At 26.8% G+C, this 21,366-nt stretch overlaps 6 protein-coding genes across 6 annotated transcripts; 4 read left to right on the forward strand and 2 right to left on the reverse strand.

The window, feature by feature from the left end:
* Positions 1-275: 275 nt before the first annotated feature.
* On the reverse strand, positions 276-2,149 carry OCT59_029725 (GTP-binding protein of the rab). The gene is made up of 6 exons (XM_025318652.2): positions 2,024-2,149; positions 1,540-1,660; positions 1,409-1,456; positions 1,110-1,337; positions 925-1,028; positions 276-844 (listed from the first exon to the last, which is right to left on the reverse strand). Exons 1-6 carry the CDS (start codon positions 2,035-2,037, stop codon positions 745-747), a joined length of 615 nt encoding a protein of 204 aa, XP_025175501.1. The 5' UTR covers positions 2,038-2,149; the 3' UTR covers positions 276-744.
* Positions 2,150-2,729: 580 nt separating this feature from the next.
* On the forward strand, positions 2,730-4,035 carry OCT59_029726 (uncharacterized protein). Its single transcript, XM_025318651.2, has 3 exons — positions 2,730-3,161; positions 3,238-3,590; positions 3,668-4,035. The coding sequence occupies exons 1-3, from the start codon at positions 2,820-2,822 to the stop codon at positions 3,861-3,863; spliced, it is 891 nt and encodes a 296-aa protein (XP_025175500.1). The 5' UTR covers positions 2,730-2,819; the 3' UTR covers positions 3,864-4,035.
* A 233-nt stretch (positions 4,036-4,268) lies between these two features.
* OCT59_029727 (uncharacterized protein) lies at positions 4,269-5,509 on the forward strand. The gene is made up of 2 exons (XM_025311052.2): positions 4,269-4,384; positions 4,518-5,509. The coding sequence occupies exons 1-2, from the start codon at positions 4,312-4,314 to the stop codon at positions 5,201-5,203; spliced, it is 759 nt and encodes a 252-aa protein (XP_025175499.1). The 5' UTR covers positions 4,269-4,311; the 3' UTR covers positions 5,204-5,509.
* A 327-nt stretch (positions 5,510-5,836) lies between these two features.
* Positions 5,837-7,234, forward strand: OCT59_029728 (uncharacterized protein). Its single transcript, XM_025318650.2, has 4 exons — positions 5,837-6,312; positions 6,384-6,546; positions 6,616-6,813; positions 6,884-7,234. Exons 1-4 carry the CDS (start codon positions 5,918-5,920, stop codon positions 7,001-7,003), a joined length of 876 nt encoding a protein of 291 aa, XP_025175498.1. The 5' UTR covers positions 5,837-5,917; the 3' UTR covers positions 7,004-7,234.
* An 8,571-nt stretch (positions 7,235-15,805) lies between these two features.
* Positions 15,806-16,473, forward strand: OCT59_029729 (uncharacterized protein; the record flags this gene model as incomplete). The annotated part of the gene is made up of 2 exons (XM_066145855.1): positions 15,806-15,915; positions 16,317-16,473. The coding sequence occupies 2 exons, from the start codon at positions 15,806-15,808 to the stop codon at positions 16,471-16,473; spliced, it is 267 nt and encodes an 88-aa protein (XP_065994848.1).
* A 2,145-nt stretch (positions 16,474-18,618) lies between these two features.
* Positions 18,619-20,088, reverse strand: OCT59_029730 (uncharacterized protein). The gene is made up of 4 exons (XM_025318649.2): positions 20,006-20,088; positions 19,859-19,935; positions 19,151-19,662; positions 18,619-19,078 (listed from the first exon to the last, which is right to left on the reverse strand). The coding sequence occupies exons 1-4, from the start codon at positions 20,006-20,008 to the stop codon at positions 19,002-19,004; spliced, it is 669 nt and encodes a 222-aa protein (XP_025175496.1). The 5' UTR covers positions 20,009-20,088; the 3' UTR covers positions 18,619-19,001.
* Between the last annotated feature and the right edge of the window lie 1,278 nt (positions 20,089-21,366).

The following is a 21,366-nucleotide window of genomic DNA, read 5'->3' on the forward strand; positions in this document are numbered from 1 at the left end:
GAAGCGAAGGACTATATATGTCTACGCACTATGATGATCTATGGAAATAACGTGTAAATTTTCAATCACGTGAGTTTCTCTGTCCAGGAATTCCAAGGCGTTATGCTGCTAATCAGCAGAAAATTACCGGAATTCCAAGGCGGTATGCTGCTAATTAGTAGAATATCGCTACATCTTTATTTATTATACCTCGCTCCGGACACAACGGTTCCCGTTTCCTAGTGGGTAAAAGGTAAGAAATTATTACTATATCATACTATATCATACTTAAATTTAATTGTTAGGATACTACGCCTATTTATTGTATATCAATAGTTTATCAAATTAGCATAAATATTTATATTGTAAAAAAGAGCAAAAACATGAAATATATATAAAAAATTATGTCAAATTACATCTTCACAATACTTTGAGGTGTGTCTTGAATTTTAAGGACAGAAATACAAAAATATATATATTCCCTCTAACAGAATCTACAAGGTACTTTTTGAAGAAATAAACAAAATCGAATACTTTTTTTTCTGATCTTTATAAAGAAAAAACCCACACCATATATAATAACTAAATAATGTATTAAAAAAAAGGAGTTACAATAAATTGAGTGATATAATAATGTTCACTGCGAAGTGATAAACTCTCAATCTAAAAGCATACATGATAATTCGACAAATAAATTGTAACAAACTAACGGATTCAAATTATTTAACAGCAATTCCTTACCAAAACCCCACCCTTTAATATCACCTAACAACAACCTCCACTTTGTTGTTGTGGTACTGATGTACCTGGACCAACTTTAACGGTTTGCTTCTGAGTTCCCGGAGAGACGGTTGTTGTACCCATTCTGTTAAAGAAGTAATGTTACAAAATCTGTATTTAAAAGAAAAGAAAGTTTCAGCGATTATATCATAATCTGTTTTATACCTGTCTTTAATTTGTTTAGCCATTGTTAAGAAAGCTTGTTCGACATTCGTAGCATTCTTGGCAGAAGTCTCCAAGAATGGAATATTCAATTGCTCGGCAAATTCCTAAACGAAGGAAAATTTAATTTAATGAAAACAAAAGAACGAGGCATACTCAAATTTTCAACAAATGAGTTAGACAGGCACCTTAGCAGTTGTATATTCTACTACTTTTTTATTCGTCAAATCGCTCTTATTTCCAACTAACAATTTATTAACACCTTCACAAGCATAACGGTCAATTTCCTGAAGCCATTGCTTTACATTTGCAAAAGTATCTTGATCAGTAACATCATAAACAACAATGATTCCATGGGCACCGCGATAATAAGAAGAAGTGATTGTACGAAATCGTTCTTGTCCAGCAGTATCCCACTAAATAAATTATACAAATTGTCAATTGCTATAGTATATTTTGAAAAATATCATTATTATGAAATACGTACGATTTGTAACTTAACGGTTTTGCCTTCAAGATCAATAGTACGAATTTTCTAGGTATTGTTATAAAAAAAACGAGTCGCTATTAGATTAACATACGCGTTTGATACTTCTTTCATGGTTTACGTTCACTTACAAAATCAACCCCAATAGTACTAATATAACTCTCTGTATATGTATCATCGGCGAATCGAAGTAGCAAGCATGATTTGCCAACCCCAGAATCGCCGATCAACAGAAGTTTAAAGAGGTAGTCACTATAATTTATTAATAATAGTAAAGAAATAAGAGTTAAATTCGTTATAAAATTAACAATATTAGGCTTATGTGCTTATTCGTTCCAACATGGCGCAGAATAGCAACGAGATGATGACCAAAAATAACAACCAAGCGTTGAGTATGAAAGATAACATTAGTACGAAATTAATAACGCTAACGGTTACTTTTACATTACAAATCAGCGTTGTCAATTCGCACCTATGTTGATAGCTTGATTTTCTCAAGGTCATCCCTCCTTCATAAACCTAGTTTAATCCATTGCGGTTCAAAAGTTTAATCTCTCTCTCAAAATCGAACAAAAACAACTCCTACGCAAAGTTGCAAAGGAGAACCTTACTTACTATTCTGGATTCATGTTAGTTAGTTAAAATAAGAGATTATAGTAAATAAAAAAGGAAATTAGAAATAGATAGAAGCAAAGGAGTTAAGTTGGCCAGGAGAGAAAGAGTTTGTGTTAACTACTAACTATGTGGTCACGATAAGAAAGATAACTGTATATATATGAAACCACTACCCCGTTATACCTTTGAAAAACCGTTAAAAGAAGGGAGGAGGGAGTGGCGATGTCATGATTAGATATGACGTGTGGCGAAGAACGGCGAAGCCGCATGATTGGTTATTGGCGGATGAGTTAACTCATGTGATTAAATTAATCGTCAAAGGCTGATGTCATTTCTTTCCACAGAATTCTTATATTTAAAGGCGGATTCTTTGATTTTTTTGACATTTACATAAAATTAGAATTCATCATCGCAAATCATATTAACGTAATTACTAATTATGTACCAATAAGTAAATAATGGTCTGGACCTAATATCACATTTTTTTTAAAGGATTATTCTTTTTATGGAAATAATTGAAATTATCATAATTTCGCCGGCACTATAAAAATTTAAGAATTCGGTTGTCGGGTTTGATCTTGTCTAATCGTTATCTGTTTATGATATCATAAGTTATTGATCTGATAAAATTATCCGTGCGCGATGGGCTAAAAAGTGATGGACAGAATAATAAAATAAAAAAAAGGTTAAAAATAAATAACTAATTGTAGCACAGTAGTTTTGGTTAAATCGATGCAAACAAATTCTTTCAACTCTTTTTACATTTTCTTATTTCCTCATATAATATATATGTAATATGTCTCAACCACTATATTATGATACTTGTGAAGCTTCGACTTCATTGAAAACGCTCCGTATTGTCAACATATTATCTTTTATAGCAAGTTTTGTCGGCAGTACTTATGTTTATATTCTTGACCCAAGAGCTAGAGAAATTACTCATGAATATAACAACATTTTTTCTCCTTCCTTAATTTTGTTAGCAATTTTATGGCCTATAATTTACTTATTAAGATTCGGGTTTGTTTTCTATATTCAATTTAGCAAGGTTTCTATAATTCAAGAAATTGTGACCGAAAGTATTGGCTGGCTATTTACTTTGGCTAACCTTTTTATGCTTGGCTGGTTATGGTTTTTGGTTCGTATATATTTAAAAGTAAATAATTAGAAATTATTGATTTTTTGAAATTTACTTTTTTTTTTAATTTGTATAGTTGAAACTGAACTTTGTAGGAAGTTCATTTTTTGCTACATTGACCCTATTAGTAGTTAGTCTTGCTCATTACAGACTTACTGTAGATTATCCTCCAAATGAACTCCCTTCTTTACAAGCCAAGAAAATATACTTTTTCGCTCATGTCCCATTTGCATTATACGCAGCATTTTCATGGTTGGATTTATTCCATAATATTTATATGGCAATATTAAAATCAGACCACGAAGAAGCTTATGCTTTACTAGGAATTTTATGTATTTGGATTTTGGGGATTGTTGGGCTTGCATGGACTGTTACCGGTTTGTTTAGTAACTGCCAAAGAGACGGACTTTTTGGTCTTACCATGGCCGCGTAAGTTTTTTTAACTTATTTAAGTTAAAAAATCTAAAAGTAATAAACGTTAAACGTTAACTTTTTTTCTTATTTAGATGTTTGATCGACGTTGCTGTTAGAGAATGTAATATATTGTATTTATCAATTCAAGCTTCATTGTTAGCCGGTTTAATTTTTTCAACTTTTTTATTTTTTTACGTTACTTCTGGATATAAATTAAAATATGCTATTAGCTCCAAATGCCCTTTGATATATGCTCCAAGGGAGCAAAGGCAACCCTTGATACAATAATTGCAAAAAGAAAATTGCAGGGGCTGGATGGTTACTTCAATTAGCTCATTTTTTATTTTTAAAAATTTATATTGTATTAGCGGTTAGATAATTATTGTAAAAAAAAAAAAATTTTTTTTTGTAAAAACGAAATAAAATATTTATAGAATTATAAGACTTATATTTATAATTGGAACGCGTATTGGCATATACATAATATACATAGTCGCGTAAATGAATGCAATAATGAAATAACCATAAAATATCAATATCTTATTCAAAGTTGTTAAACGCGTAGATCAGCCACTGCCAAGCCTTTATGTAACTTCTGTATAGACGAGATTGGTTAGATTAACACTCTTGAATTTGTTCAACTTTTCCTTTTTGGGGGTTTGAATAAATTAGCCAGATGTTCTGACAGTTATTAAGAAAATTTCAATTTTTTAATTTTTTACGAACTTTGAGCGAAATGGACCCTAGACCTTTACCGCCTGGGTTTATTTCTCAATATGATCAAAACACACAACGTTATTATTATGTTGGTATGTAATAATTTAATCAGAAACGTTTGGATATTTTTTTTATACACAACTTTTACTGCGAATTCAATTTTTTTTTTTATAAGGCAAAAGAAACATTAATTTAGTTAAAAAAAAAATTTATTCCATCTACAAGATACAAGTACTGGAGTATCACAATGGAATCACCCTCTTGACGCGAAACCATATTCCCCACCACCAGTGGGGCAAACTTCAAGTCAATATCCTATGCAACTTCCAACCCCTAGTGCAAATCCTAATCCGCAAGGACATTATCCACTTGGATTTACTGATCCAAATTCCTCTGTTACATACGGGGGAGGCAGTCAAATTCCACAATCAAAAGAATATGCTACAATTCCTTACGTAATGCAACAACAATCTTCTAGTCCATATCCACAACCTACACCATCCAATTATCCGTCATCTTATCTACAATCTGGGCCTTATGGGAGTGGAGGCAAACCTACCGAAACTTACCCTTATTCAAGCCAGTCAGATTATCGAGTTGGTCATAATCCTCATGGCGAAGCTCAATCTTATGTAAGCGCTCCATCTCATACACAAGGACCTCCTGGTAGTAAAGTTTCTAAAAAAAAAGAGGATAAAGGAATGGGAGGAATGGGAGGAGCTGGAGATATAGGTAAATTATTATTAGGTACAGGAATGGGAGCCGCTGGAGGTTTATTAGTCGGAAATATGGCTAAAAAGAAATTCAAAAAGCATAAACATAAAGGATGGAAAGGCAAGTGGAAAGGTTGGAAAGGCAAAGGTTGGAAAGGTAAAGGTTGGAAAGGCAAAGGTTGGAAAGGTTGGAAATAGTGGATAGTCCTCAGTGATTCTATTTTAACCTGTAAAAATAGAAAGTGTAAAATAAAATAATAGTAATTTATTATTATAGGATGGAAACAACTTATTTAAATTGGGTGAAATGAATGCCAAATTTTGTTTTATATTACAGGCAGACGCGTGTTGTGCATGCGCGCGTTAATAATTCACGTTTGAGCTTTTTACTTATTGACTTTAAAGAATATTTTCTATAACGATTATATTTGTTCTTATTGATATTGATTGTGTGACATATAAATATACGAAATAAACCTTTTCGTTTATGATGATCATTGAGAAACAATATTCTTGGAGAACGAATAAAATAAATGGGAAATATTTCGCCAAACGCCTTTTTTAGGAAAAATTCAATCAGCTCACTGAACTAAAAAGAAATTAATTGAAATGACAAAGAATTTTTCGCAGAATATCGTGATTTTTTTAGTTAAGAGATATACATAAATGAAACATTCAAAAGGAACAATATTATTTCCCAGCCGAAAACCATTCTCTTTGTGTATGGCTTTGTTGTACTAATACGGAAATTTGTTCCAAATACAGGAAGTTGTGATAAAGTTTATTTTTATAATAAATTTATTTAAACCCACATTTCTGCACCAAAAAAAAAAAAATTCGTTATATTATATTTATTTACTAAATCTTTGATCATCATTTTAAATTTGTATTATATAATAAATAATAAATAGAATGATTTTAAAATTTTTGTCAAAATTTTCGGTTCCAACTCTTCATTTTCAATCTCCAACAACAAAAAATCCCATCACAACATTATATCCAACATTATCACCAGAAGCAGCTTCAAGAACTTCTACAAATCGTTTTAGCATAATGTCAATTGCTTCTACAGCTGAATCTGAAATAAATTCTTGGTCGTCATCATCTGTTGATGAATCCTTTACTCCAATAAATGATATTAAAGAAGTTATACCATTAATTTCTATCAATAACGAACAAGAAGTCCATAGAGTTGCTTATAAAACTTTACAACAATGTATAGATCTATTAAGATGTTTACCAAGCGACGATAAATATACATATGAAAGCAAATTTATCCCTTCAAGCACCATCGGGAAACATGTAAGGTAAATCACTACTAAGAAAGGCAAAGCCGATAAATTTCACGTGACTTACAATTTTAAATTTGCTTTTGCAGACATTTATATGATCATTTTCGATTACTGCTTGAATCTAAACAACTAAAGGAGAAAAGAAAACCATCAGATGGTAATATCGATGATTACGATGATCAATATTATGAAGAACAAAAAGATGAATCTAAATTTTGGATCGTGAATTATGATAACAGATCAAACAACGTAAGTCGCAGTAATAATCAGTGGCGCAGTAATTTCATCCTTAATTAATTTTTATGTAATATGGATTAGATTCCGGTGGAAACATTACGATTAACAGCAATAAAACGACTAGAACAATTACAAACTACAATTATAAATGATTGTACTTTTATACCATTTAACACTCAAATACGAGTTGATGCTACAGTTGATTCCGAGATGTTAATGGATCCGATTCCATTCCAATCTACCTATGGAAGAGAATTATGGTTTTGTTGTCATCATGCGGTAATTATCTCCGATTATGCATTATACACATTTATATTTTACTTACCGTTTGTCTTTTTTTTTATTGTAGATCCATCATTTTGCTTTGATTAGAGTAATTTGTGCTGAACAAAATATTGTGGTTCCTGAAGACTTTGGTATTGCACCTTCTACACTTCAAAAACGATATAAAATGGAACACAACAGCTAAAGAATAAAAAAAATAGAAATTTTATGTATCTTGTTTGATTGTTTTATTTGAAGCATTCATGAATAGATAAGTCTTTAAAAAATGTAATAGTGATATTCTAATATTGAACAACTATTAAATTAGAACTATCAGCATTTAATTTAATTGTACTAAAATTTCCTTTTCTTGTACATAATTATTGTAATAATTTGAATTAATAAAATTATTTTTGATACTTAACAACTACAGTAATTAAAAGGCATTAATACTTTTTTTTAAAGTAAAAATCTGTGCAATCTTAATGTGCGTAATCAGTAACCTTGCTACTATATATTATATGCAAAAAAATTTTAAGATATCTATATGGATTTTCAAGTTAATTTGTGAAATAATGCTGCTGAAAATGCTACATAAAAGATACTAAAATTTGAGAGTATTAAAAAATTTTAGTAAAGTATAAAGGTTATATATTTATTCCAAAGAACATTCATATATTATATATATAATAAATTAAAAAAATTACCAATCACTTTTTAATATATATCAATTCCTTTTTTTTACCAAAAGAATTCTGCTATACATAATAATTTTATAAAATTATATTAAAAATTTTTGAAAATACCATTTGATAAATAAAACTTTATAAATTTTATAAATTTTTTTTTTCAATTTTTTTTTAATATATTACATACAGTATTTATTAACAGATAGTAGAAACAAATACAAATGCGCTAATAAACTATTTATTATTTCAAATTTCCAATAAAAAGACTTCATATATATATAGTCAGTATTGGAATTTGGCCATAGCCAAGAATTTTTTTAGCCAATTTAGCTGGCCAAAATGGCCAATCCTAGCCAAATTTTAGCCAAATAACAAAATACTAATACTTTATTAAGGTTGTATTGACATTTGGTCACAGCCAAACAGCTAAATAACCAACTCCAGCTAAATAGCCAAGTGTTAACACTGATATAGTTATTCAATTATATTATTATACAAGTAAAAACAGATTTCAATAACTCACATTAACCAATTAGCTCTGTAATTTATACATGCAAACTAAAGAAAGCTACTCTGCTATAATCTGTATTACACTATTACTATATTAGTATTATTATAAACAAAAAAGTAATATAAAAAGATAAATTTTCTTATTATCCTTATAAAGTTTTTCCATCTCTTAGCAAAATAGCAAATTGACTTAACCAAACTGCATCTAGACTATAAAAACTATTTAAATTTTCTAAATTTCTGGACCAATCCAATAGGTATAACTAATCTATAAAATTCAAAAAAAATTACTGTATATTATAGATTATACTATTATAGTACTCCCTTATGTATAGTACTTCTCAAAAAAAAGTTATATTCTCTATTGATTTCATTATTTAAATAATCCATCAAATATTTTAAATGTAACATATAACATTACTCTAATAATTTTATAAGTTTAAACATCCTTTATTAATAGTAAAAATTTATATAATAGGGAGGAGTATAGGACTAAACCTCCAAAATTTGCAAAATATCTAAAGTACTATAGCAGGATCTGAATTTGTATAAACTTTATAATTAATTTCTGTTCCAAATGAATAAAGTTATGTGTAAATTTTAGCCTCAAATTTTGCTATCTTGGGATCCAGTGATTGGATTTTAATGATCTTTGGCTTGTTAGATTTATCTTAACAAGACGAACATTTTGATATATAATTTATCTTTTTAGATATAATATTGACTTAAGATATCACATTTTGAAATTTTAGTTACATGGAATTTGAGTTGTTTTAGTAATGTTCAGAGTCCTACTATGGCCTGCAATATATGGTAATAATATTAATCCTTTAAATTCAGCCAATTAATATTTTAATACCTTTAGCTTTTCAAAAAAATACTGAAAGATAAAAATTTTGAAATGCCAAAAAAAAAAACTAAACTAAACTAAAATAAAAAAAAGTCATAATCTCCATATTAAAGATGTTAGCCTTAATTATTTTTTAAAAAATTTTGAATTACGGCTATAAGATTTTTATAGCCTTAATTAATTACGGCATATAAAAATTTTGTATTACGACACTTTTTTGAATTACGGCTAACATCTTTACTCCATATATTAGATATACTATATACATGCTGTCCAAATTATTTTTGAATGTCATAATTATAATTTGAAATGCCGTAATTCATTCAGTTTATATGTAATTTACTATGTAAAGTACCAAAATAATTTGGGATGTCATAATTGAATTTGGGATTTTACTTATAATTACAGCAACTCAAAATAATTTGGACAACATATATAGTATACCAGAAATTAGCTAATTTAATAGAAGATGGAATTAAATAATTTAAGTTCAAATATCAGATTTTTTTTTTTAATAATATTTTTAAAGAGAATAAACAATATACTTTTATTTAAGATACTAATTAGAACTATCTAAGTAATTTAATAAATAAATTGGTATTTTACCTTTTATTATATAAATATGGAAGTATATTTCATATGCAATATCAGGCCTTTAATTACATAATATTTATATATATCTAATATATATATATATATTGTTTGCAATACATTTAATAATTTATTAAAATAAAAATAATAACAAAATACTACATATAATTAACTATCAAACTACTTATTATTTTAATAAAAAATACTATGTATATACTGTTATATGAAAATTTAAGTTCAAAGTAATGTTGCTATTTAAACCTTATTTATTAATAATAAAATTCAAAAATCTGAAACTCAAAAACTCTATTTTTAATGAAAAAATTAGTAAATCTAAACCTTTTCTAAATTATAATTAGTTTCAAAAAAAATATAAAAACAGTTTAGGCAATTAATTTTATTATAAAAATAGTTTCAAATTGAATTTTAATTAAAATTTTTGAAAAAATAGTTTTGATAAGTATTTTTAATTCAAAAAGTAGGGTTAAAACCCAAAAATATATATACAGGGGTAGGGTACACAAATGCGTCGCCATCATAGTGGAATTAGATGGAGTAAAGTTTTGATTTGCGTACAATTTTAGAATTTTTCATCTATAGTTAGGTCATCAAGATTGCGTATTTTTTATCAAAATTTTTATATGTAAAAAATTAGTTTGCGTATTTTTGACCTAAATTTGGCTAATCTTATATATATAATATATTTACTGTACGTACTTATTTAATTAACCGAATTGTAAGAAATTTCTAAGGGTTAAAAAGTGAAATTTTAGAAAAATATTATTAAAAAAATGGTAAATTCTATTTTTTCACATTAGTATTTTTGTTTTATAAATAATATAGAAGCCATAATAAAATAATTAATAACTTAATGTCTGAAATTTTATTTGCGCATTTTTGCAGGATTTTCAATATCAGGTGTCAATTATGCGTACTACTCATATAAAAAGTCTCTGCGTACAGCTCATAGTAAAAAAATTTTTCACCACCTGATCCCTATATATATATTTCTGGGTCCTGTAAGGTTTATATAAAATATTCCATCTTAAAAAATATCATTTTTTCTCTTTTTACATCAGATAAATATTTCACAAAACCTCAAAAAAAAAAGAGAAAACAAACAATCATAGATATAAAAAATAAGAAAACCAGTAATAACAAAATCTTTTTCTATAATATCTAAAGCTGCCGCCCGAAATTAGGAAATTTTATCATTTGCCAAAACCAAAATGGTAAAATTAATTTAGGAAAAATACTTAATTCTGAAATGCTGAAACTATTCCGAAATTCTGATTGGCTGTTGTTAAATCACGTGACCAAAATTAAAATTTTTACCAAAATTATAACTGTATTTTAATACTATAATTCTGGCTCCGTAGCGATCTTCCTGACATGTATAGCTTCGATTTAAGCCTATGTTCGCTTTGTGTAATGTATATACTATATAAGGAAATTATGCGTCTTTATGCACTAATGTTACACAAAGTGAACATAGGCTTAAAACGAAGCTACACATGTCAGGAAATTATTGGAATTAGAATACAGATAAAATTTTAGCAAATTTATAAAGTCATGTGATTTTATAATAGGCCAATCAGAAGTTTCGGACAATTTCGGGAGTTTCGGAAAGATTTTGGGATTTCAGAATTAGTTTCGGAAACAAAATTCTGGCCGAAATTATTTTGGAATTAGGAAATAATTTTGGGCGGCAGCTTTAATAATATCTATAAAATAAAAAGGTAGTGATATCTCAATTAAAATTATATCTAACTTTTGCAACATTATTTAAATTACAGTCAAAACCATTAGTTTGTCAATACTATCTAAGTCTTTATTTTAATTTTTAATATATTTGATTTTATTTTGCTTTTTATTTACCTATTGGTTAGTATTCCATGAGTTCTTTTTAGATTCATCTTTTCAGTTCTACTTCTGTTAATGATTTCTCTTTAGTAATTTAATCTTAAATTAATTCAAGATAAAAGCAAAATACCATCTTCAAATATCTTTATATTTGTGCAAATTGAAATAAAGTTTATTTATAATTCAAATCAAATCGCTTATAATTTATAATATATAATTAACTTGTATTATTTTCTATCTTAAATAATTTTAAATACTTTGCAATTAAAAGATATAGAGATAAGTAAAATGAATTATCCAGATACAAAATAGTATTATTAATATTATTAAAATTATCCATTATAATAGCTTAAAATCTCTTACATTTTTTATACTACTTCAAATTCTAAAATGCCAAAAACTATCTAATTAGTAAACCTTTTAAAGAAAGTAAAGAATTATTTAAACTTTTTCATTCTATAAATCTAATGCCATCTTGTTGAAATCAATCAATACTGTGATTGTAATATATTTCTTCTGATCTTTAATAGATTTTATTTCCAAAAATTTACATAGAAAACAGAAATAGTTTTTTAATAAAAGCGCTTAGAAAAAGTTGATACAGATAAGAAAACAATTATATATTTAAAGAATTTTCCACTTGAGCTATTCAACCATATCAATAGCAGATGTAAATATTTTATCAAGGAAGTTAAGAAACAAGTTAAATAACAGCTTTACAATCCAAGTATTCTGCAGTTTTTACAAAAAAATGTTGCTGAATTATTGAATATTTTCTTAGTGAAATAGCAATAATAATAACAGATACTTGAACCTTCTAATTATAAAAATATTAAGAAAAATATAAAAATCTTTATAATTTTACTAAAGTTCTTTAAAAAATAACTATCATTCTAATGGCCTTTAAAAAATTCTATTTGAATATTGCTGAAATCTTTTAGAATAATTAAAATCAACAAAACTAACTAATAGAAGAAACTACAAACATAAGCTTTATTTTAGATAATGATAATGTTAATGATCCATTAGCTGATGAATTAGACTTAACAGATATAGTAATTTCTGATAATACAATGCATCAATCACAAATCATACAACCTTTCATAAAAAAATTATCTATGCTCTTTTATGCTAAGAGAAAACAACTGAAATTAATACTAAACCAAAACTAGTTCTTATGAAACAGGATAAGAAAATATAAAAAGTTAAGGTTATTGAAAAGAAGATTATATATATATATAATAATAGGATATCAATTAATAGAACTGGTTAATAATATTATAATATACGATACTGAACTAATATAAAAACTTCTTTGTTATCGAAAATTTGAAATAAAATTAAATGCATTAAGATTCTTAGTAAAAGAAGTATAATACTATAAGGCTAAAATTAAAAATAAGTATACTATATAAGTAGACCTAAGATCTGAATTGCATCATTAGAAAACATTCTAATAAAGTAGTATCTAGAGATAGGCATAATAACCATTATATAACGATTATATAATTATATAACATATATAACAATCATACAGTCAACCCCTTTATACTATACCCCTTTGCACCGAAAAAAATGGTGCGATTATAAAAAAAGTCATATATTGTGACTATAGAATATACATGTCACCCAAATTATTTTGGACTGCCGTAATTATAAGTAAAATCCCAAATTCAATTATGGCATCCCAAATTATTTTGGCACTTTACATAGTAAATTATATATAAACCGAATGAATTATGGCATCCCAAATTATAATTATGGCATCCCAAAATAATTTGGGCAGCATGTATACTATAGAAGAGGTTTTTCTAATATATTTATTAGTACATTGGGCCAAAATATGGTGTGCTTATAAAGGGAAATTTTATATGATGTGATTATACAGGGGGTGACTATATAGGGGGTTGACTGTATATAACATTTTATATAACACAATTAATATATTTATATAATATATATATCAGTAACAAAGGCTGGCTGAAATTAATTTAAGTTAGCTGGAATTAAGTGGATATGTGATTTTAATTTTGGCTAAATAGGCATATGTATCACATGATATTACATAAAATTCCAAAAAAGGAAATTTTGCTGTCCAATAAAAATTGAGAAAATAGTGCATATTATTACACAAATTCCAAAATATAGCCGTGTTCCAAAAATGGAAATTTTTATGTCAATCATAGTTGAAAATTTTTGAAAATTTTTTTTTCTATAAATTTAGTCAGATTATAATAAATTTAGCCAGCATTATAATTGTTATATATATTATATAACTATTACATATATTATATAACATATTATTTATGTTATATAATATTATGTTATATAACATAATAGTATTCAACTATCTGATTTTTTTACAAATGAACAAAAAAAAAGAAATTCTAAGCAATTTTCTTTAATATACCAAACTTAATGATAATTAATTTACTATTTTTTAATAATTAATCCATTTGCTTGATCTTAATAGCAATAAGTGGTTTAAAGCCTTTAAAGTTATTACAATAAAAAAACATAAGTGCAAGCTTGTAATTTACCTGGAAAAATAGGAAGATCTTATAGAAAAAAATTACAAAATTAATGGCAAGAATCTAGATTAATATCACTACACTTTTTGTTTTACCAGAATACTTAAAAATTAGTTATATAATAAAGATAAATCTAAAAGTTCTGTAAACTTTCAGAAAAAGAATTTTAATTTCAAAGATAAATCTACAAATACTAATAAGATTTCTCTAAATACCTGAACATGATAAGATTAGAAAAGAATAAAAACAACTCAAGAGGTCCTTCCAACTATAATTACAAGTTAAGAAAAGTCTTAAGATCTTCAAGTGAAAAATTGTATAAAAAAGTAATTGAATTGAAACAAGTAATCTATTTTCAGTCTATTAATGAGAAATTAGTTTTTTATTTATTATAAATTTTTTAGTTTTAGTTTTTATTTGTTAGAAATTTTTGTTTCTTTTAGAAATTTTACTTACTTTATTTAATTAGTTAGTTTATAGATTTAAAAAGAGTTTTCCTATTTCTACTACTAATTACTTTTCCTTTTTTTAGCATGATATATCTCATGGAATATATTTACTATTGGTAGTATTGTAATCTGGATGAATCTGTGATCTGTCAATCTGATTCAAAATAATTCAAATATTTGTAATAGATTTGCAAATTTATCTGTTACCATCCAGATATCCACTAAATGCATCTGAATGCACAGATGAATATTTTTTTAGTATATTTTTTTTATAATTTCAGCCAGAATATTAAAATTACCATATTTAGTTTTATATAACCATTTATTTCCTTTTTTAGCAATACCCATTTTACAAAAATTTTGATTTCTATTTTTAAACATTACTAAACATGGAATATTGTATAATAAAGATACCAAAAAAGGATATTTTTACCATTGATTACTTAATTTCAACCAGAATTATGATTGATACAATTATCTGGATGATCCATTTTTTCTATTCAGATTTATTCGTAATCTGACTGAAACTCTAACGGATGATTCAAATGAATTTTGAATCAGATAAATTCGCAGATTGACAGATTGACAGATCAACAGATCACAACACTAATTAATGAATAGGGTACTATTTCAATTATTTAGGTTTTTTTAGAAATTCGTCTCTCCGTATATTGATTTGTATTGCTCTCCTTTAAGTATAATAATAAAAATAAATAAATAAATAAATTTATATATTTATAAAAAACAAATAAATAGATATTTCATTAGATATATAAAAATCTGATAATGCGTATGTGAAGTATTCTTTATAATATAATAAGTGATTTAGTAATTAATAATATTAGGTGAATTTAAAACTCTTCCTTATACCGTTCTCATCCATTTTTCATATAAGAAATAAAATGCTTTTTTCTTGTTGTTTCAATAAGAAACTGGCAGTTCAGTATTAAGGCAAAAGTGTTCTTTAGTTAAAACAACACACTTTTTATTATTACTCCTTTAGATTTTCAAAAGTTCATAAGAATTTATTCTTTCTTACAGAAAGATTTTTTGTTTTCTTGTGAAGTTTTTCTTCAAAAAAAGACGTAAACAAAGTGCACTAATCAGATTAACAATGCTGAATAAAGAAATTTCTATTGGCTATACATTTTTCCATTCAGTAAATGTAAAACAGTATACAAGAGCTGATACGCTATATTCCACCTGAAAAGGAAAGTCTTACATCTTTTTGCATATGATAAGAAAAAGACATGTTGACGATTATAACCAATAATAGACACATTGTTAAGAAATATGATAAATTTTTTAAGGTTAATTCAGATAGAGCTATCATGAATACAAAATATAAGATCTCAAAATATTTGACAAGCGTATTTTGTGGGTTACCTATTAAGTTAGAAACTAGAAATATGTATTATTCAAGAATTCGTCAGTTATTAGTGGATAAACTGGTTGCAATAGAGACGAGACTAAAAAAACAGAATAAGAATAGGCAAACTACAACATATATTAGATTTAATTGTGATGAGTGAATATGGTATTTGGGATTTTATATCCCATGCTCTTATTGTAGTAATGTCTGTGCTTATATTATGTCAAGAAATAGAAAAGTATGCCAAACTTGTTGTTCAAAGGTAATAAACAGATTATAAGTAAATGTATAGGTGTCACTTATATAAAAAAGGTCTCAAGATATAATAAATCAGGTAATTATGCAGTTACATATTCAAATTTGGGCTTTAATAAACAGTTCAAGTCACGAAAAGAACAAAAAAAATATAAAAAAAAGATTTTTTAATAGTTTAAAAAATAACAAGAACAAATGGCAGGATACTAGTAATGGTTTTGATTCAAAAATATATATTTCTAAACATCGATTAAAACGTAAATCTGATATTCTTAAGAAATAACATATATTAGTTAGGAAAATGAAGTTTCTAATAGATCAAGTGTCAAGTTGAATAAGATACAATATATTAAAAAAAGAAATTTTTGTTAAACATTCTTTTAACAAGGAATATTTTTTTGAATTAAGAAGAAAAAAGGAGGCATTATTTGACCTTGAAGATAATATTGTGACAGAACAATCAATTAGTTCTAGTGAGGGTGTTACTATTGATAAAGTAACAGAGGACTTGAAGGTTCTAGAAATTAGAGAACAAATTAAGCCTTCTCTGATAAGAAATACTTAAGGTTGCGGGCAAACCCTCATAATAAACGCGAAACTTGACAAAACTATATTAAAATATTAATAAAAATTTGGTAAAACTTGACTATAAAAATCATATGAAATGACAAAACTATAATAAACTCTTATAAAAAAATTGACGAAACTAAGATTTATACATTTTGCCAAATTCAAAAACCAGTTTAGCCCGCAACCTTAGAAATACTGGAAAAAATAATACCTATAACAAAACCAGAATTTCATAAAGAGTTAAATAACGTTAGAGATATGAATGTATTAACAACCTATAGTGATAGGGTTAAAAGAAAACAAAGGGATATGGAGTTACTCATGCCTATGTGATTGCTATACATGCCACCCAAATTATTTTGGACTGCTGTAATTATAAGTAAAATCCCAAATTCAATTATGGCATCCCAAATTATTTTGGCACTTTACATAGTAAATTATATATAAACTGAATGAATTATGGCATCCCAAATTATAATTATGGCATCCCAAAATAATTTGGGCAGCATGTATAGTGATTGCTCAATGTTCAATTAGAGTGCGTAAAATCGCAAGGAGGTTGTGATGTTAAGGAGGGTTAAATATTCAATTAGTTATTCTTGTTTTGTTTTTCTATTTGCTTTTGTGGAATGGCTAATTGTTAAGAAACAAATTATTAAAATGAAAAAATGAATAATTATTTTTGAGTTTCACAACATTTCCTATTTGATAATATTTATATAGAGCTATTTAGTTAGAAAGAAAAATATATAGATAGATAATCTATTGAAATTTTACTTGTTACACATCATTTCATATTTGATTATATTTACATATGGCAAATTTTATTTGAAAGAAAAATATATAGACTTCTTTTAAGTAGTTTTAAAGAATTATTTTTAAAACAATTTGTTTGTTTATTTTTTCATCATTCTATATCAGATAGTATATACATACAGCTTTTATAAATAAAAAAAAATTATACATGCATGCTATTAATAGCGTATAGAAAAGAAAAAAGATACAATATTAGTAATAAAGACAAAAAAAAGAAGTCAAAGTCAAAATTAAATAGTAGGTAAGCTCATTATAATAGAATAGAGTGAGACCAATTGGAACAAATGGAATGATTTAGCATTCCATTAGGGTGGTTATTGGGCAAATTTTTAGGTAGATTTTGACAGTTACATAAAATTTTTGGTTGTATCATTGTTTTTAATAATGAAATAAGCATCTAGGTAACAGGTTGACCTTTTCTTTAGAGGAGTACAGTAGTCTTTTTCATAATGCTTGGTTCTTATATATATTATGTTTTTCTTATTTTTATAAGTTTAGTATATGTAAGTAGGCGTAATTATATTAAAACAAGATCGCATCTATAGAAATTAATAAAAAAAAAAAAATTAATAATATTAGGTGGAATTAAATTAGATTTTTACTTTTATAATATTACTACTTTAATTTTCTTAATAAATCTAATGTACTGTGATTAAAAAAAAAATTAGATATATAAAATACAGAAATATGTTTATGAAATATAAGCAGTAGTTTTAATTAATTCAGGAGTTTATATTCCATTTACATAGTATTTTTTAATAAAAGATATGATACTAAAATGTATCTTTTATTTATATAAATATATGGATGATCTTATATTAAAAAAACAAACTAGCATTTTAACTTTAAAATAAAAGTATTATAAATTTACAAAGTTAAACAAAAGATCAGATAATGGTAGAATGAGACTCATCAAAAAACAATCAAGTCCTTAACTGATGAATTTGATACAATTATTATTTCCTTTGAGGTTTCAGGTATGGTGAACGGAAAAATATAAAAGATAATAAGGAAAACAGTTAGAAAATGCTCTGTTGGTCTCATTATGGGTTTCAACAATGGTTTTTGAAGCAAAAGAGAAAGGAATCCATGTAATAATTCAAATGAAGCTACACATCTACAAATGCAAGAATTGTGATATAAAAATGGAATTCCTTTGGGTTTGATGGAGCCATGATTTTGTAATGATATTTTATGCAAGAATGCAAGAAATAGTAACCTTTACTTAGTGATGATTAGTGTTGATTATTATTGATGTGTTACATTCCATCCGACTTACTACAATTAAATAACAGTATTTCATTGCCAGATTTTATTCTAAAATTTAATTTCCAATATTTATTTATCTTTAGGATTAAATAAAGTATGATTCGCGAAGTATAAATAAGATCTTGAAATCATGGTTATCGTTTGATATTGGCTGGAAGATTAAGACAACTCTATAATTAATTTGAAGATTATCAGCTAATATATTTCTTGCACATTGTGTATAAATCAACGCGTCTTCACATTGAAACGCGTAATTGGCATCATTTAATAAAGCTTAACTATTTAAAACAATAAATTTCAGTTGCAATTAACTTGCTATGTTGTTATTAATTATTAGATGATAACATTTTATAATAGCAACAAATATACATGTAAAATTTGTTATATTTCATTGTTTTCGTATTAATAGAGGAACGATCTATAATTTTCGATGGATTTTTACAATTTATTGAAAGCAGCTACATCAACACTTTGAACATGTTCTTCGAATCCTGTAATTCTTTCTTCCAAATCATCTAATATTTTAAAAAATTCAATCAATTTGTTCTTTTTATTAAAGGAAAAGCAAACATAATGACACAACTTACCAACACCAACTTTATCATCTTCTACGACACATGAAATCTGCAACTTATTGATACCATAGCCAACAGGAACAAGTTTAGAAGCACCCCACACAAGACCATCTAATTCAATGCTCCTTACAAATTTTTCCATTTCAGCTAAATCAGTAGTATCATCCCAAGGTTTAACATCCAGGATAACCATACTTTTAGCAATAACTTTTGGTTTAGCTTCCTTTTTACGTCGATATTCAGCAAGTCTCTCTGCTTTTTGACGTTCAGCTTCTTCATCTTCCTCCTCATCATCAGAACCAAACAAATCTACATCATCATCATCATCTTTCTTCTCTTCTGTTGGAGTTTCAACAACATCAGGTCCATATGATGATGCGTCTTTTTTTGTGCCAGGAAGTGAAGAAAATGATTCAGAATAAGAAGCGATATGATTATACCATCGAGCTGCATGGGGATATTTAGTAGAATCTGGACGGTTCAAAGCTTCGAACACGGCTACATCAGCTTGGGATGGTTCGTAACTAATATATTATATTTTAATTTGTTAATTTATTGACATTTAATAATTTATAATATTATAGATCTAAGGTATCAGAGAATTTAAATAAGGTTTCGTTCATAAGACAGTGTCTTAATTCTGCTTCAGAAACACGGACCAATAAAATAATCATCATAATAAAGTACATAATGCAAAGTAAAATTTATGGAAAAAAATACCTTTCAATATAAGATTTATCTTGCAAAAAGTTATTAAGAGTTTTAAGGCCTGAATCTTTATCAAGTTGAGTGAAACCCTAAATAAGAGTATCGTTTAATTTTAAATATTTTAAAAGTTGTCTGAATTGAAAAAAAAAAAATGTATACCATTTTGAAACGTTTTGGATGAGATAGAATGAAAGCAAAAATTTGAAAAAATTTGTTCGACTGATCGTGAGTTAATTGTCCGCAGTAGTATTCACAAATATGACCAGCATTATAAATGATCAGTAGTGTATTTTTTTTAGCTAAAATTTCACGTATTTGCTCTCAAAAAGATGGGTAAACACGAATTTTTAACGCCAAAAGCTATTGCGAACAGAATAAAGGTTTGCACTTTTTACTAAGTCTAAGTTTATATAAGTTACTCGGATTACTAATTACTTTTAAAGGCGAAAGGTCTTCAAAAGTTGAAATGGTACTGTCAAATGTGCCAAAAGCAATGTCGGGACGAAAATGGTTATCAGGTTTGTATATAAAGCTTTTCTTTTTTTCTGGTTAAATATTTATTGTTTATTTATCGTCTACAATGTATAGATCTGCTAAAAATTTTATTGATCTAGTGCCATATCCGCTCCGAATCTCATCTTCGCCAAATGGATCTTTTGAAAGAAAGTCCTTCTATGTATATGCAAGGATATTCAAAGCAGTTTCATGATGATTTTGTCAAATTGCTTTCACGAAGGTAATTTGTCGAATAAATAAATATTAGTTTACTTATTTACTAATAGTTCTAAATTTTAGGTGGGGAACAAAACGTGTTCATGCAAATCTCGTTTATCAAGAATATATTGCCGATAGACACCATGTACATATGAACGGTACAATATGGGAAACATTGACAGATTTTGTAAAATATCTTGGTAAAGAAGGAATTTGTCATGTTGATGATACGCAAAAAGGATGGTTTGTCACTTGGATTGATAATAGTCCAAAAGCATTAGCAAGACAGGTATTTATAATTTACTTTAAAGTTTATTGGTGACATTAATATTTTAACTAATTTTATTCATTTAATAGGAAGCGATTATGAAAAAAGAACGTGCCGAAAAAGATGAGGAAGAGAGGACTCGAAAATTGATAGGGGATCAAGTCGAAAGAGCAAGAAAAGAGGCAGAAGAATTAGGTTTAGACGATAAGGTATTGTAAAATAAAATTTCAATATAGAGGTTCTAAGTTGATTGATCGTTTTGTATTTCGCTAATACTTTTTTTTTTAGGAAATATATACTGAACTTAAACGTGAAACAGAAGAAGAAAAAATAAAACTTAATCTTACATTAACAAAATCTGCTAATTTAACTTTAAACACAACGGACAAGATTGATAACGCTGCGGAAAATATTAGCTTTCCCACAACTAGCATATCCTTTAGTAAACCTTCGACACAAAAAAAATCTCTAAGTGCATTAGTTAAAAAGTCAAATCCCATGGTTACGCAAAAAAAAGAAAAAGATAAAGAACAACCAA

Source organism: Rhizophagus irregularis, chromosome 9 (assembly GCF_026210795.1).
Source record: "Rhizophagus irregularis chromosome 9, complete sequence".
Classification (NCBI taxonomy): Eukaryota; Fungi; Glomeromycota; class Glomeromycetes; order Glomerales; family Glomeraceae; genus Rhizophagus; species Rhizophagus irregularis.

What these genes read in the sequence shown, in the direction of transcription:
- OCT59_029725 (XM_025318652.2), bottom strand. An exon ending in GTACTATTGGGGTTGATTTT is followed by an intron (nt 1,457 to 1,539) that starts GTAAGTGAACGT and finishes AACAATACCTAG; the next exon opens with AAAATTCGTACTATTGATCT. An exon ending in TAGAATATACAACTGCTAAG is followed by an intron (nt 1,029 to 1,109) that starts GTGCCTGTCTAA and finishes TCCTTCGTTTAG; the next exon opens with GAATTTGCCGAGCAATTGAA.
- OCT59_029726 (XM_025318651.2), top strand. Translation starts at nt 2,820, where the DNA reads ATGTCTCAACCACTATATTATGATACTTGTGAAGCTTCGACTTCATTG. An exon ending in TTGGCTGGTTATGGTTTTTG is followed by an intron (nt 3,162 to 3,237) that starts GTTCGTATATAT and finishes TAATTTGTATAG; the next exon opens with TTGAAACTGAACTTTGTAGG. An exon ending in TTTGGTCTTACCATGGCCGC is followed by an intron (nt 3,591 to 3,667) that starts GTAAGTTTTTTT and finishes TTTCTTATTTAG; the next exon opens with ATGTTTGATCGACGTTGCTG.
- OCT59_029727 (XM_025311052.2), top strand. Translation starts at nt 4,312, where the DNA reads ATGGACCCTAGACCTTTACCGCCTGGGTTTATTTCTCAATATGATCAA. An exon ending in ACAACGTTATTATTATGTTG is followed by an intron (nt 4,385 to 4,517) that starts GTATGTAATAAT and finishes TCCATCTACAAG; the next exon opens with ATACAAGTACTGGAGTATCA.
- OCT59_029728 (XM_025318650.2), top strand. Translation starts at nt 5,918, where the DNA reads ATGATTTTAAAATTTTTGTCAAAATTTTCGGTTCCAACTCTTCATTTT. An exon ending in ACCATCGGGAAACATGTAAG is followed by an intron (nt 6,313 to 6,383) that starts GTAAATCACTAC and finishes TTGCTTTTGCAG; the next exon opens with ACATTTATATGATCATTTTC. An exon ending in ATGATAACAGATCAAACAAC is followed by an intron (nt 6,547 to 6,615) that starts GTAAGTCGCAGT and finishes AATATGGATTAG; the next exon opens with ATTCCGGTGGAAACATTACG.
- OCT59_029730 (XM_025318649.2), bottom strand. An exon ending in GATAAATCTTATATTGAAAG is followed by an intron (nt 19,663 to 19,858) that starts GTATTTTTTTCC and finishes ATAATATATTAG; the next exon opens with TTACGAACCATCCCAAGCTG. An exon ending in AGATGATAAAGTTGGTGTTG is followed by an intron (nt 19,079 to 19,150) that starts GTAAGTTGTGTC and finishes TTAAAATATTAG; the next exon opens with ATGATTTGGAAGAAAGAATT.